At 43.5% G+C, this 15,321-nt stretch overlaps 1 protein-coding gene across 1 annotated transcript in view; it reads right to left on the reverse strand.

The window, feature by feature from the left end:
• LOC121877213 (A disintegrin and metalloproteinase with thrombospondin motifs 3-like) overlaps nucleotides 1–15,321 on the reverse strand; it is a 55,572-nt gene that overhangs the window by 2,229 nt on the left and 38,022 nt on the right. Inside the window, exons 8-14 of the mRNA XM_042382828.1 lie at nucleotides 15,139–15,260; nucleotides 14,574–14,706; nucleotides 9,945–10,097; nucleotides 8,844–8,932; nucleotides 5,511–5,632; nucleotides 4,129–4,248; nucleotides 1,458–1,692 (exon numbers count right to left, since the gene is read on the reverse strand). Of these exons, the coding sequence (XP_042238762.1) occupies nucleotides 1,458–1,692; nucleotides 4,129–4,248; nucleotides 5,511–5,632; nucleotides 8,844–8,932; nucleotides 9,945–10,097; nucleotides 14,574–14,706; nucleotides 15,139–15,260 (974 nt within the window). The remainder of the gene's footprint in view (nucleotides 1–1,457; nucleotides 1,693–4,128; nucleotides 4,249–5,510; nucleotides 5,633–8,843; nucleotides 8,933–9,944; nucleotides 10,098–14,573; nucleotides 14,707–15,138; nucleotides 15,261–15,321) is intronic.

The raw sequence follows: 15,321 nt of genomic DNA on the forward strand, positions 1-15,321 counted from the left end.
ACTTCTGTACTATCACTAGACACTGTGGAGAATGATGTGGATCCTCTGTGAATATATATCTACAACTGTTGTGTGAATGACCATGTACAGCTGTTGTGTGAATAACCATGTACAGCTGCTGTGTGAATAACCATGTACAGCTGTTGTGTGAGTGACCATGTACAGCTGCTGTGTGAATGACCATGTACAGCTGTTGTGTGAGTGACCATGTGCAGCTGCTGTGTGAATGACCATGTACAGCTGTTGTGTGAATAACCATGTACAGCTGTTGTGTGAGTGACCATGTACAGCTGTTGTGTGAGTGACCATGTACAGCTGTTGTGTGAGTGACCATGTGCAGCTGTTGTGTGAATAACCATGTACAGCTGCTGTGTGAATGACCATGTACAGCTGTTGTGTGAATAACCATGTACAGCTGTTGTGTGAATGACCATGTACAGCTGTTGTGTGAATGACCATGTACAGCTGTTGTGTGAATAACCATGTACAGCTGCTGTGTGAATGACCATGTACAGCTGTTGTGTGAATAACCATGTACAGCTGCTGTGTGAATGACCATGTACAGCTGCTGTGTGAATGACCATGTACAGCTGTTGTGTGAATAACCATGTACAGCTGCTGTGTGAATGACTATGTACAGCTGCTGTGTGAATGACTATGTACAGCTGTTGTGTGAGTGACCATGTGCAGCTGCTTTGTTAACATAAAGAAGAGACTTTGGATGAAGGTTCATTACACGATAGTATAATCTTAGTACACTGACCCTAACTTAACCTAACATTATCCACCAAGACACCATTATCTACCACAACATTAACCATGTCATTATTCTACCACGACATCACTTACCGGGAAGAGAATATTAAAGAAGGTTTGTGTTACTAAATATCATCAGCTCAATTATCGCAGAGCTGTTTGTGATGTAAAGCTTACTACACTGGACAATTGTTAGCAGTATGAATACAGTATCTTTGGAAGCTGTCAAGTTATAAGGGGACTTGTTCCTGCAACATTCTCATAATGAAATCCACTGCTAGAGCATAACTTTTAGAAGTATTGTACAGTCACCCAAAAAAGTCCTGTCGCGAACCATGAACCCCGAGATTCAGACTCTTGAATCCGAAGCATTTATGGACAGAATAATGTATCAGTGTCTACTGCTTCGGGTTCACGAGTCTGAATCGTGGTTCGTGACAGGACTTTTTTGGGTGACTGTACATAGGTCTTGTTGTTGTTTTATTGCATGAGAAAACTTTGATGCATATCAGCAAAAGATTCTCCTCCTTTTGAATTCCTAATTTGTTCTAGACTGTATCAATATTTTTTCAATTATCAACTCTCAGGTGGACACATTTATACTGTGTTGATATCCATAAAATTCGATATCAATTCAAATATTTCTGTATTTGTTCATTGACAGTGATAGAGGTATGATCCACAAGGTTGTCCCTACCCACCTCTCCCCACCCACTAGGAGACCAATGTGCAGGACAAGGGTCCCTGAGGCACTCCCGCTGGGCCTCAGGCATAGGGTCTGTGCTACACCTCAGTGGATCCACTATTCCAGTAGTCCGGTTAGTACCATCTGCTTCAGGGAGAGTCACACACGACACAGTACGCTCCTGCACACCGTGGGGCCCACATGTGGTGGAGCAGTGTTCCCAAGGCCCTGTCACCCACTTTGCCTTGCACCTAGAAAAATATATATCAATAACCATAGAGTACATTGTAGTCTGGACGAAGAGGTAAGAACAATTTAAAAGCAACATAATCTACTAGATTAAACTGCATTAATACAAAGTAAACTGGTTAATGTATTAATTAAACCTTATTAATATTGAGTCGAGGCAAAGGACTACTTTAAAGACAACTTGCGAGAGACAGATGCAGTAACTAAACAATGCTACCAACCCAAAAATCTGACCTGACAAAAAAAAAAGGGAAGGAGACTTTGTTCATGAGTATAAAGACTTCATAAAATAACCCAAAGGAAGCAACGACTACGACGACCCTCTGTATAATACTTGAAAACCAGCAATGACAAGTAAACATATAAATATGTTTACTGTAAACTACTAATTAGTTAGGAGCCGGTTACTGTACAATTAGATGTTGAACGGGGTAAACTGAGAAACATATTGGAACTATGTACAGTGTACAGCACCTGGTTGCTCCTTCACTCTGATGGAAAGCAGTGATACCAGTTTGTAATGAAGCTGCAACTACTGTACAATGATTGGACTTTCAAGTGCTTGATCCACTGGTTGTCTGGTAAGAAATTGGATGACAGCCTCACAGATAGCAGGTAGTAGGCAACTACCAAGCATGGAGGTACTACCGCCTGGGAAGATATTGGAAGCATAATGTGTTGTCTCATGGTAGACTCTGCTGCCATATGGCATCACGAAAATTGTGACCAAGTCCCAGGTTGCTGATCTGACTTTCTGCCTCATTTACACACAATTGCAGGGTCTGTACATATATCGTTTCTCACTATTGATCTTATTAATTTTTTTTATCTCTTTTTGGTTCTTTATTATTATTATTATTATTATTATTATTATTATTATTATTATTATTATTATTATTATTATTATTATCATTATTATTATTATTATTATTGTTGTTGTTGTTGTTGTTTTTATTATTATTTCTTTTTTTATTTTGTATTTCTTATAAATTTTGATTACTTTGAACTAATTATTATTATTATTATTATTATTATTACGTTTTCGCCCCCCAGGCCCCGATGTGGGTCAGTGACCTGTGCTCGGGTGGGCTAATCTCCGTAAAAAAAAGAATATAAAACACCTCTTTCAAGGTACTGTCTCATGTTATTAATATATCAGGTACTGTACAGTGTTATAAATATTACTTTTATCCTCTTCACCACTGATCGGCTCATTAGCCGCTTGGGCGATCGATTACGTCTCTGTTACGCAGTGCCGGATTTAGACCTGTCGAGGCCCATGGGTAGCCTCTTTGTGGAGGCCCCCCTCATTATAACTACCCAAGAGGGTGGGGTGGCGAGTGAAGCGAGCCTAAACATCTGGGAGTTCTGGGGGACGCTGTAAGCCCCAAAGGAAAATTTTGAAATTTGAAAAATTTTTTGGAGAATTTTGAAGCCATATGCAGTTATATTGAGGAAATTAGAACATATTGTAATATGTGGAGGCCCCCAGATTGTGGAGGCCCCTGGGCAGCTGCCCACTTTACCCACTCCTGAATCCGGCCCTGCTGTTACACACTGTTGGCAAGTATTAGGCATGCACCGGCTCCTGAATGTACCTGAACCTGCTCCAGTGTTGGTCAAGTCTCGTCTTGAAACAGCTCACACTCGGTGCCGTCACAACACTCTCTGGTAGATTGTTCCAAGAGTTCACAGCTCTCACTCCGAAAAAGTTTGCCCTCACAGTTTTCTGGACTTGCGGCTTCTTCAATCTTGAGCTGTGACCCCTTGTGGGGCGAGCGTCCGCCAGCTCCAGGTAAGGACACTCAACTGAGTAGTGCCCCCTGAGATGCTTATACACCTCAACTAGGTCCCCCCTTGCCCGTCTGTAGTATAAGCTAGGCAAGTTCAGGCGCTCCAACCTCTCAGGGTACCCGAGGTGCCGTAGTGGCCTGGTATGATACACCTACTCCCGTTTTTAATTTCGACTTAGCATTGTGGTAAAATGCCTTTGGGTTTGACTTGACCTATAAAATGATAGTGCAAATGATTCAGGACCTCATTTTTACAAAATGACAATAACAGATCATCCGTTCAACAAAAATTCAGATTTCGGCGGCCATATTTGGCCAAAAAGTGGCCGAAATGGTTATTGTGTCATACCTGGGGTCAATGAGACTGTTTTTTTCTATTCAGCAGCCTTTCTACACAGAATAATCACCTAAAATTCTGATTAAAGTCATCCATCTCTTAGACTATTAAAACCCTCGGGGCCAAACACTGGTGGAGAAGATCAATATACCTACTGTACTCTGTTGCATTTTCACCAATAATATTTAATGATTTTCAGTAACATTATTATTTACACATCCCGATAAAATAATAAATGTGTGTTTACGTATAATAATCTTTACCGTCAATCACTATAGAAAATAATAACACATCAGCCAGTAACTTACCCAAAGGAGTTACAGGTGGTAGTATTTAGTGAAGGACGTGGCAGGTGTCGACAGCTGCTATGGAACACCTGTTTGTCTGTCCGACGATCCCGACACACCAAGGTCTGATGCTGCTCACCTCTGTTGATCACTTACAGGTTGACAATAATATTTACCACTTGTTTTAATTATTGTCTTAACACACTGGAGCCTCAAGGTCATTATTCACAACAAATTTATATACAATAAGAAAACCAGGTTAAGAGGTAAAAAAACCCAGTGTGTGTTGTGTGGTGTACAGGTAGTGTGTGTTGTGTGGTGTACAGGTAGTGTGTGTTGTGTGGTGTACAGGTAGTGTGTGTTGTGTGGTGTACAGGTAGTGTGTGTTGTGTGGTGTACAGGTAGTGTGTGTTGTGTGGTGTACAGGTAGTGTGTGTTGTGTGGTGTACAGGTAGTGTGTGTTGTGTGGTGTACAGGTAGTGTGTGTGTGTGGTGTACAGGTAGTGTGTGTTGTGTGGTGTACAGGTAGTGTGTGTTGTGTGGTGTACAGGTAGTGTGTGTTGTGTGGTGTACAGGTAGTGTGTGTGTGTGTGTAGTGTATGTGTTGGTGTGTGTGTTGTGGTGTAGTGTGTGTGTGTGTGTGTGTTATGGGGTGTACAGGTAGTGTGTGTTGTGTGTGGTGTACAGGTAGTGTGTGTGTGTGGTGTACAGGTAGTGTGTGTGTGTGGTGTACAGGTAGTGTGTGTTATGTGGTGTGTACAGGTAGTGTGTGTTGTGTGGTGTACAGGTAGTGTGTGGGTTGTGTGTGGTGTACTAGGTAGTGTGTGTTGTGTGGTGTACAGGTAGTGTGTGTTAGTGTGGTGTACAGGTAGTGTGTGTTGTGTGGTGTACAGGTAGTGTGTGTTGTGTGGTGTACAGGTAGTGTGTGTTATGTGGTGTACAGGTAGTGTGTGTTGTGTGGTGTACAGGTAGTGTGTGTTGTGTGGTGTACAGGTAGTGTGTGTTGTGTGGTGTACAGGTAGTGTGTGTTGTGTGGTGTACAGGTAGTGTGTGTGTTGTGTGGTGTACAGGTAGTGTGTGTTATGTGGTGTACAGGTAGTGTGTGTTGTGTGGTGTACAGGTAGTGTGTGTTGTGTGGTGTACAGGTAGTGTGTGTTATGTGGTGTACAGGTAGTGTGTGTTGTGTGGTGTACAGGTAGTGTGTGTTGTGTGGTGTACAGGTAGTGTGTGTTGTGTGGTGTACAGGTAGTGTGTGTTGTGTAGATAACAACATTCCAGGTGGAAAGAAAACTTAGCATATAAGAACCTACAATACTTGATGACTGGGCATATAATTTTTAATTTAATCTAAGTTTTTTTGTATCTTAATATGTATAATTATATAAAAAAATAAATATAATTACCCTCCACAGGTGACGGAGCAGGCAGTGAATGGACCAACCTCCCACTGATAGTGTTCCTGTTTAAGCTGGGTAAGGAAGGTGGTGGTCACACGTACAGACTCCTGTGCTCTTGTGCCGTGAATCTGATAAAATGAATATTCAGAGTAAAGGTCACCATAGCGAGTGTTAGGCATGTCTACACTACTCTACACTACTCTACACAACTCTACACTGCACTGCACTACACTACTCTACACTACACTTCTACACATGAATATCTTTGTTTAGGGGGGAGGATGTGCCATCACCACTCACAGACTATACCACTGTGTCATGATCGTGGTGACGGCTAACCTAAAAACCTTAAGGATTCATATTACGCTCAAACGTCCACAAAACCCTCTGAGTCCCCCAGTGGAAACGTCCCTCGTTTTCTCTGTTTCCTTGATGACGTCATCGAGAGGCCGTCTATGTCTGAAGGAAACTTTGAATATAATCTGCGGATTTTGTAGCAAGACGCTGTAGGTTGGGACCTGTTGCCATCCAACCCTTTGTAATCAATTTAATTTTGCTTTTGATAGCTCAGTCAGAGCATTGTTAGTGAAGATAATAGTAGGGAATGAAACTGAGTTCGTAGTCTCAGTTTCAACGTCAGCGTATACAGTAAAGTAATTCATCGAAATAGAAGTAGGTGGAGTCCCTGACCTAGTTTGAGTGAGGGTGCCGTGGGCATTTCAACCGTTAGTAAGTGCTCGCCCCTTCACCCATACAGGTCCCTAACGCAGCCTAGGCCGTGTCTGCAGCGTGGATGTCGTATCCACTATGTCTGGAGAGATGTCCGAGGTCCAGTAGGATCAGTTATCTTCGTGGGACCCGACCGTCAGACACTTCAGTACTACCTATAGCCCCCATAGCTGGCCCATCTGACCCTAACGCTCGGCCCGTGAGGTGACCCCGGATCACCAAGCCACACACCACTACCAACCCCCATCATTGGTGGATGAGTGTCTAACTCAGTAGGGCTATCGGTGTGGTTGTGTTATTCCACTGGGATCTTCAGAGTTCGTTGGAAAGTACCCCATGGTGGCGGGACCCCATGGCGGTTGCTTGAGTATCACTCCTGACGACTGAGTGTTGTAGTGGCAGTTGCCCCTGGTCATAATGGTGCAAAGTTACTGTAAGAGTTTATGTATTATTGAGTATGTCCACCCAGTAGTGGTGTGAGTATGTTGAGCAAGAGGGCATAGTACCAGGAGTTCGTCTGTTGGTACATATATTCTTTCTCCTACCTCCATATTAATGTTTAAATAAATATTGTATTTGTATATTGTGTCTATTATTTACCTACAGTATCTACCGTTATTTCTTCCCTATTACTTGATACTATCATTACATATACCCACGAGCCTCCTCTCGTCACGCTACCAATGGCTGTAAGTATTAAAGTAAAGAAGAATGTTATAAGAGGCACAGGCCCTTATAACTACCTCCCCACAGACTGTACCACTGCCTCCCCACAGACTATACCACTGCCTCCCCACAGACTATACCACTGCCTCCCCACAGACTATACCACTGCCTCCCCACAGACTATACCACTGCCTCCCCACAGACTATACCACTGCCTCCCCACAGACTATACCACAATGATTATACAGCCAATAGCCTTCTCAGTCTGTTAAGTCATGATTCGACCAGTGAAGCATCTGGTCAGGAGTCCTTATCACCCAGCAAAGGTTCACAGGTCTGGTCAGGAGTCCTCATCACCCAGCAAAGGTTCACAGGTCTGGTCAGGAGTCCTCATCACCCAGCAAAGGTTCACAGGTCTGGTCAGGAGTCCTCATCACCCAGCAAAGGTTCACAGGTCTGGTCAGGAGTCCTCATCACCCAGCAAAGGTTCACAGGTCTGGTCAGGAGTCCTCATCACCCAGCAAAGGTTCACAGGTCTGGTCAGGGTCCTCATCACCCAGCAAAGGTTCACAGGTCTGGTCAGGGTCCTCATCACCCAGCAAAGGTTCTGGTCTGGTCAGGAGTCCTCATCACCCAGCAAAGGTTCACAGGTCTGGTCAGAGTCCTCATCACCCAGCAAAGGTTCACAGGTCTGGTCAGGAGTCCTCATCACCCAGCAAAGGTTCACAGGTCTGGCCGAGTCCCCATCACCCAGCAAGGTTCACATGTCTGGTCAGAGTCTCATCACCAGCAGCAAGGTCTGGTCAGGAGTCCTCATCACAGGTCTGGTCAGGAGTCCTCATCACCCAGCAAAGGTTCACAGGTCTGGTCAGGAGTCCTCATCACCCAGCAAAGGTTCACAGGTCTGGTCAGGAGTCCTCATCACCCAGCAAAGGTTCACAGGTCTGGTCAGGAGTCCTCATCACCCAGCAAAGGTTCACAGGTCTGGTCAGGAGTCCTCATCACCCAGCAAAGGTTCACAGGTCTGGTCAGGAGTCCTCATCACCCAGCAAAGGTTCACAGGTCTGGTCAGGAGTCCTCATCACCCAGCAAAGGTTCATAGTTGTAGGAGATCTTTTACACACGACTATTTCCAGTCTGTCACGAGGCCAAGAATATGTTCATCTTGTATCTCAGATGGGCACACCGAAGAGAATATGGTTTAAGTACTTTGTATTATCTTAACATGAATTCATTACTCATGTTTGGGTTGTACCAGAAAAACTCTTTATGTAGGTACTGCATAACATTTAATGGGTGTTTAAGAAGAGTAGCATTATATTAAGAAAACCAAGAAGATGAGAAAAACATTTCATGGGAGAATAATTTTGAAAGATAAATCTGAAGAAAAAATCGGGTGTTATGATACGATGAGAACTTCTGTAGGATTTTTTTTTTTGCATATACTGTGCAGTGAAGTTTGAATCTGAGGAACAAGACAATTAAGAAACAATCACTTAAACATTATAGAAAGGAAAAGAAGATATACAGTATTAATCTATCCAATATATCATGGAAGAATGAATTAATAAACACAGAAGAGGGAGCCATTACTATATAATTCTAAAATTAGTAAAACATTAGAGGTGATGAATATAGAGTTTGTTGTAGTATATGGTGAGTTGAGTGTGACAGATGTGCCCACCAGGAGAAATTATTATGTGTTCAATGTATGAGTTCTTGGAGAGTGAAGAGTAAGAATCACATGGCATTTGAACTCTACAGAAATTTGAGCAGGGTGTGACAGATAACTCTTTGAACAATTTACAATATAACATCATTAATATCATTCAAAATACAACACGTTTATGTATGGATGATGCTTATTTTCACATAATTAATGATTATTTAAAGAATAAGGAAAGCTATACTCAAGTAAAATAATAAGGTTAAACAACTACTAACCATGATGGAGACGGGCCTTAGTAGAGGTCCTCTTGCCTGTAACACCTCCCTCTCCCCCCGGCTGCTGTACAGGAACTTGGCTCCCTCACCTGCACCAAGTCATCAACAACTTAGTCAAGTGCATCAATCGTGTGTTTTTTAAAGAGTATTTCTCTTTTATTTATCTATTTGTCACACCTTTTTATTAAGCAAATCTTATAAGATACAATAACTAAGCTCATATGAAGGTCAGATATGCGTAAACACGGTGGTGGAAAGATCAAGGGGACAGAGATATACAGTAGAAAAGAAGATTGTTTAAGGCCTGGAAGATAGGTGGTGATAAGGAGGCATGCAGGTCAAAGAAAAGTTTAAAAAGGTTAAGAAATCTGAAAAGGGTGGATTTGGGGTTACTCTGAATAATGCAGATGTTAGCTATAAGGTGTACACAATAGGGAGGTGAAATGGGCAGACACAAGGAAGATGTTGGTGAGCAGTGAGTGAAAAAGACGTTGTAAATTCTATTAACAATGAAGACCTCGACTAGGACTCGATCAGCCTTAAAACAGAGATGCCTGTAGTTAGTGTGAGACCTGTGTTGTAGCAAGACAACCTGGGCAGCTGAAGAGGGTGACATACATAGGCTTGAGCGAACTGATATGAGAATGGTGGGATGGATGCGTAATGTGACATTGAAAGATAAGAAAACCCCTTTAAAGCTAAGAGGGAAACTGGGTATTGAGAGCAAAGGGAAAGTTTTGTGTAAAGGTAGGCTGAGATAGTTGAGGCACGTGAGGGGGAGGGAAAAGACCAACTGGGCCAAGAGACGCACAAGTATTAATGTGGAAGGGAGGAGAACTTGGGGTAGGCCAAGAATGACATAGGGAAAGGCTGTAAGAAATGACCTTGGGAATAAGAACATGATGAGAGAGGTTGCAAGAAAATGTGCAGCATAGAGAGCTGCCACCAGGTCATCACAGCTAACCCAAGTATGTGAAGAAAATGGTCGTAAAATAATAATATATAATACTGTTGATATTATGCTTTCATTCAACTAAAGTTGGAAAACAAAAAAATTACACAAAATTCATTAAATCAACAATGAACTCCACAGTATCTTACTAATAAAGGATTTAGAAGGTTCTTGACTTCTGCCACCATTAAGGAAGAAGGAGGAAGAGTTATCTGTGAGAGCTAGGAAGTTCATGGTAGGAGCCTCTTCCTTGATCATGATGTTGCGAGCTCCTGCAGGCAGGGTGGCCACCAGGCTGTACTCTGTTGACAAGATAGTGAAGAATACCTTAATTAATGCTTTATATATATATATATATATATATATATATATATATATATATATATATATATATATATATATATATATATATATATATATATATATATATATATATATATATATATATATATATATATATACAGCATAGTCTTGATTTATGAGGATTTAGTTTACGCATTTGGTCATTTACACGGCACATTACCAGAATGAAAATTTTTAATTACGCGGTTCATTGCTCATTTACGCGGCGAGAGGTCCAGACGCGCCGAGGCAATTATGATTCACGCGGTCCATTCTTGACCATACGCGGGAAGCGGCGCGGGGAGGGTGCGCAGTATGTCACTGTTGTGTTATCGCTGACGTCATATGACGTATCAGACTGTGGTTGGGTCACGCATCCTTACCTCCCTCCGCCACTAGCTGTGATTGGTCTAATGTAATATGACGTGCCCAGCCACGGGAAGGAAGAAGCCACTGACCTAACCGGGCAAGTCTCATTGTTCACAGTCTCCGCGTATACTGTTCTCTCTTGTGCCCGCTAATCTGTTCAACAACGGCTTCCGCTGGACCCCCACCACCCCAGAAAACCCTTGAATTACCTGGACCAAGCCGCCCCAAGCCCAAGAAGATACGACGCGCCCTAAGTTACGAAGTAAAATGCAAAATCGTCCAGGACTTGGAAAAGGGAACCCGACAAGTTGATCTCGCACGCCAGCATGGAGTTAATGAATCTACGATTCGTACAATCAAGAAGGATGCCGCCAAGATAAAGGAACACATGAGCATCACAAAGTCTGCAGGTGCTTCAACGGTGAAGTATTGTCAGAATAAGGTGCTGCTCAAGACTGAGAACTTGCTGGTGAGCTACTTGATTCGTCAGGCAAGACATAACATGGAGTCGACTTGCGGGCAATGCAGGACTACGCCCGTGAACTCTACGAATCAGTGGCGCGCAAGATGGGAATTGCAGAGCCCAAACCTTTCACTGCTTCCTCTAGGTGGCTGCAAGGGTTTAAGAAACGTAACAAGATAACCAACATTAACATTGTTGGTGAAGGAGCGAGTGCTGACCGTGCTGCCGCCATGGATTTTCCTCCATTCTTACGGGACATTATGGAGGAAGGACAGTACACCGACGACCAGGTGTTCAACATGGATGAATCCGGTCTGTTTTGGAAAAAATTCCCTTCCAAGACCTTCGTTGTCAAGTCTGCCAGCAAGTGTCGGGGCCGGAAGTTGCAGAAGTAGTGCATCACCATCCTGTTTACCACCAATGCCTCCGGCACCTGTAAGCTCAAGTTGTCGGTGACCCACACAGCCCACAAGCCGCACGCCTACAAGAACATGGAAATGACCAAGCTAAATGTCCACTGACTAACCGCACGTAAGGCGTGGATGTTCACTGGTCTGTCTCTCTCCTGGTTTGACGACTGTTTCGTTCCCGACGTTAAGAAATTCTGCGAGCAACATAATGTTCCATTTAATATTTTGTTGCTCCTTGACAACGCTTTAGGACACTCGCCCCTACTGCTGGATCGTCACCCCAGTGTTAAAGTGGTCTTCCTTCCTCCCAACACTACGTCGTTAATCCAGCCCATGGACCAGGAGTTGATATGCAACGTTAAGGCTTCATTCTGCGCAAAGAAGTTTAAGCTCCTGAACGACTACACCAACACCAAGGATGAGTTGCGGAACCTTCTGAGTGACACAGATAGCAAGGACGAGGATCCAGAAGAAGAGTTGGCGGAGCATGAAGTGCGAGTTAAACAGTTTTGGAAAATGTTTAACGTCAAGAAAGCTGTTGATTTCTTGGTGGAGGCATGGGGGCAGCTGTCTGTGGCAACGATTCGTCACGCGTGGCGGCATGTGTTGCAGGGTATCCCAAGTGGGAGGCAGAGTCAACCTGTGGCTGGAGAGGCTCAGTCTGTTGCAGTGGCAGTGGACCTTGCAAGAGAAGCTGCACAGTGTTACAGCTGTAGGCTTCTCCGAGACCACCAACGACGACATTATGGAGGTAATCAGGGATCCTGAGGTGATTGCCGACGATATGTTGGAAGACGATGACGTCTGTGAGGAGGCAGGTGGTGCCGCAGCACCAGAACAGAAGCTAACACATGGTGATATAAAGGATGCCATCGAGTTTGCCGAGAAACTCAAGCTCATCCTTTCCAAAGACCCTCTCAATCACCGATATGAAGTCTCCAATAACCATCTAGACCAAACTATGGAGCCGTATATCAAGATGTATCACGACCACATCAACGCTAGCCATCAGGGTAACATCACCGACTTCTTCACCAGCAACAGCCAGCCCAAGTTAGTGATAGTGACACAGTATAGTCTCCATTTACGCGGTCAATTGAACCCTCAGCATCAAATCCCTCAAAGTCTTGAGGCAGTTCTTCCACCAGTAAGTCACCCAACACTACACTATCATCATCGGTGGTGCCATCATCATCATCTCCTAAAATGATGTTTGTCAAGGCATTAACAGACTGGGCCTTGCACAGTACCGAGTAATAAGGGCCTCCTGACGAGCATAACCTCCATAACCTTCTTAAGGGCAGGGCACATAAGGTTCCGAGGATGAGGCCTGGTATCGTATTCTTCTAGCTGTTCACCGAGACGTGCGATAGTTGTGAGAAACTCTGTCAGCAGGTGTGTTGTAGGTTCACCAGGCTTAACGTCATCCTCTTGTGTTGGTTGCTGTTCTTCGTCTTCCTCCAACATTTCTTCAATTGTCGGTTGCTGCTGATGTTGACAAACGATTTCTTGCAAATCTTCAACCTGAACATCTGAAAATCCCGGTGCTGGGACTGAGCGTGCTGCCTCCACCATGTCCATAAGTGTTGCTGCCACGGACTGCCTCTTCACGCTTGCCTCGGTCTGTTCTACCCAACTTATCTCGGAGTTAGTGAACAAAGGCTTCCATGCGTGTAGCACTGTTGCAACATTAATCTTATTCCATGCCTCAACAATTCTGTCCACTGTATTTTTAATATTATATTTCTTACAAAATTCACAAACTGATAACTTTTACTTTACTTTTACTTTTATCCTCTTCACCACTGATCGGCTCGTTAGCAGCTTGGGTGATTGGTCACTTCATGGGTGTGGGGTGGTGCGTGTGAGGTGCTAGGAGTCGGGTCATCTACCATCTCCACCTCCTCGTGGTTAGCTGGTAAAGCCTGGTAACTGTCAGAGAGTTCTGCCTCGATTTGTTGTAACTTAACTAATGAGTCTGTCTGCTGACGAAAGTCTTTATAGAATGACTGAGAGTAGAACAGTTTAACATTACTGATGAATTCGTGGTCAAGTGGCTGCAGAGCGATGTGGTGTTAGGAGGAAGGAAGATAACTTGTACATTAGGGTGATGTCCAATTACAAACTTAGAGTGTCCAGGAGCATTATCCATCACCAGGATCACTTTGTAGTCAATGTTCTTCCTCCGGCAGTACTGTTGGGCGCCAGGAACAAAGTGCTTGTCAAACCAATTGGTGCATAAAGACATTGAAACCCAAGCTTTCCTATTAGACGTCCAATAAACATTGAGCTGCGATATATTGGCATGCCGGTAGGCTCTGGGAAAGGGCAGCACGGTTAACAACCAGGGGTTTCATCAAGAAATCTCCACTTGCATTAGCTGTGAATAAAACTGTAATCCTGTCCTTTGAAGTCTTTACACCCCTTGCCTGTTTTTCATCCTTGGCAATGAAGGTGGTCTTAGGTGAGCTCCTCCAGAAAATGCCAGTTTCGTCACAATTGAAGATCTGGTCTCTGCAATAACCATCCTCTTTCACAAGAGCTTGAAAGACAGATAGATATTTTTCTGCTGCTACGACATCAGCCAATGCACTCTCCCCATGGTAGTGGGCAAACTTGACTTCATAACGCTTCTTAAAGGCAGCCAACCAACCAACCAACAGAAGCATTGAACAGTGGTGGAGACTCAACACGTTTCTTCTGTGCAACTGCAGCGTAATAAACACGTGCCTGATGCCTTATCTGTGGCCCAGACAGGTCGCCCTGCTCACGGTTTCTTCTTTCCACCCACTTGTGAAGGTAATGTTCTATGATAACAAGCAGTAGGTGTCGTTGAGAAGTATCAGAGAACGTCCTGTTACTAGAAAATCTTGAGAACACATTCACAGAAGCAGTTAAGGCTTCCTTGTACGTGTTTATCATGTTGACCTTTTCATCTCTCCTCTTCTTAATTGACCTTTAAGAGAAGCCCATTGTGAAGAATTCCTTACCTCAGGTTACACTCCAGATCATAGACAACACTGTATCTAGAACTGACTCTCTAAGCATGCAGAAACTGTATTACAGTAGTGTATTTTCCCCCTTTCCTCTCAAGTGTTATCGTCAGAACTGTAGATATACAACTCGATAATGACCACGGTCACTGAACATTGACCTGTGAAAAGCCACTTTAACACATAGCTGCGAGTACTGACCTGTAGGGGGCACCTCGTGGTAGTCAAACTGGTTGTTGATACACGTGGCACCATCACCACCGCACACACCACACTCGTCCTCCTGTGCCATGGAAGCTACCACCTTGTCGCACCCCATCGCCACACACTTGCCCTGGTAGGAAGAGTTAACTCATCCATTATTATTCATAGATGAGGAATGAATAAAAATATTATGTAACTCTCTCTCTCTCTCTCTCTCTCTCTCTCTCTCTCTCCCAAATTTTACTCATTTTCTCTCAATTTTCCCCTATTTTGGTCTATTATTCAATTTAACTCTATTTCTCTCTCCTTGCTATTTTCTATCTTTGCTAGTCTCTCTCTCTCTCTCACACATACAGTCGCTCAAAAAAATTACAACAGACGAAGGATTCTGACGACCCTCCCGAGACAACAGGAGTCACAGTGTTCAGTATGGCATTGACCGACCCCCTCCGTAAAGATGCTTTCTGGAGTGACTGTAGACATCTATTTACAGTATCTTCATCTGGTTAAAATCTTGTATATTTTTGCATCATATTTATTTTTCCTAAAACCTTATATTTACCTGAACACAAATATCATTAGGCTGGTCATAGGAACACGGCGTACCGTCCACCACATACTCTCGGCCAATGTAAACTTCATTAGTGGCGTGGCTGTAACAAGAGATGCGACACTTCTTTTTTCCTGCAAAATAAATGTAAATGTAAGAAAATACAGTTATGTAAAATAAATAAACATGAATTTG

Source organism: Homarus americanus, unplaced genomic scaffold, assembly GCF_018991925.1.
Source record: "Homarus americanus isolate GMGI-L3 unplaced genomic scaffold, GMGI_Hamer_2.0 scaffold18005, whole genome shotgun sequence".
NCBI lineage: Eukaryota > Metazoa > Arthropoda > Malacostraca > Decapoda > Nephropidae > Homarus > Homarus americanus.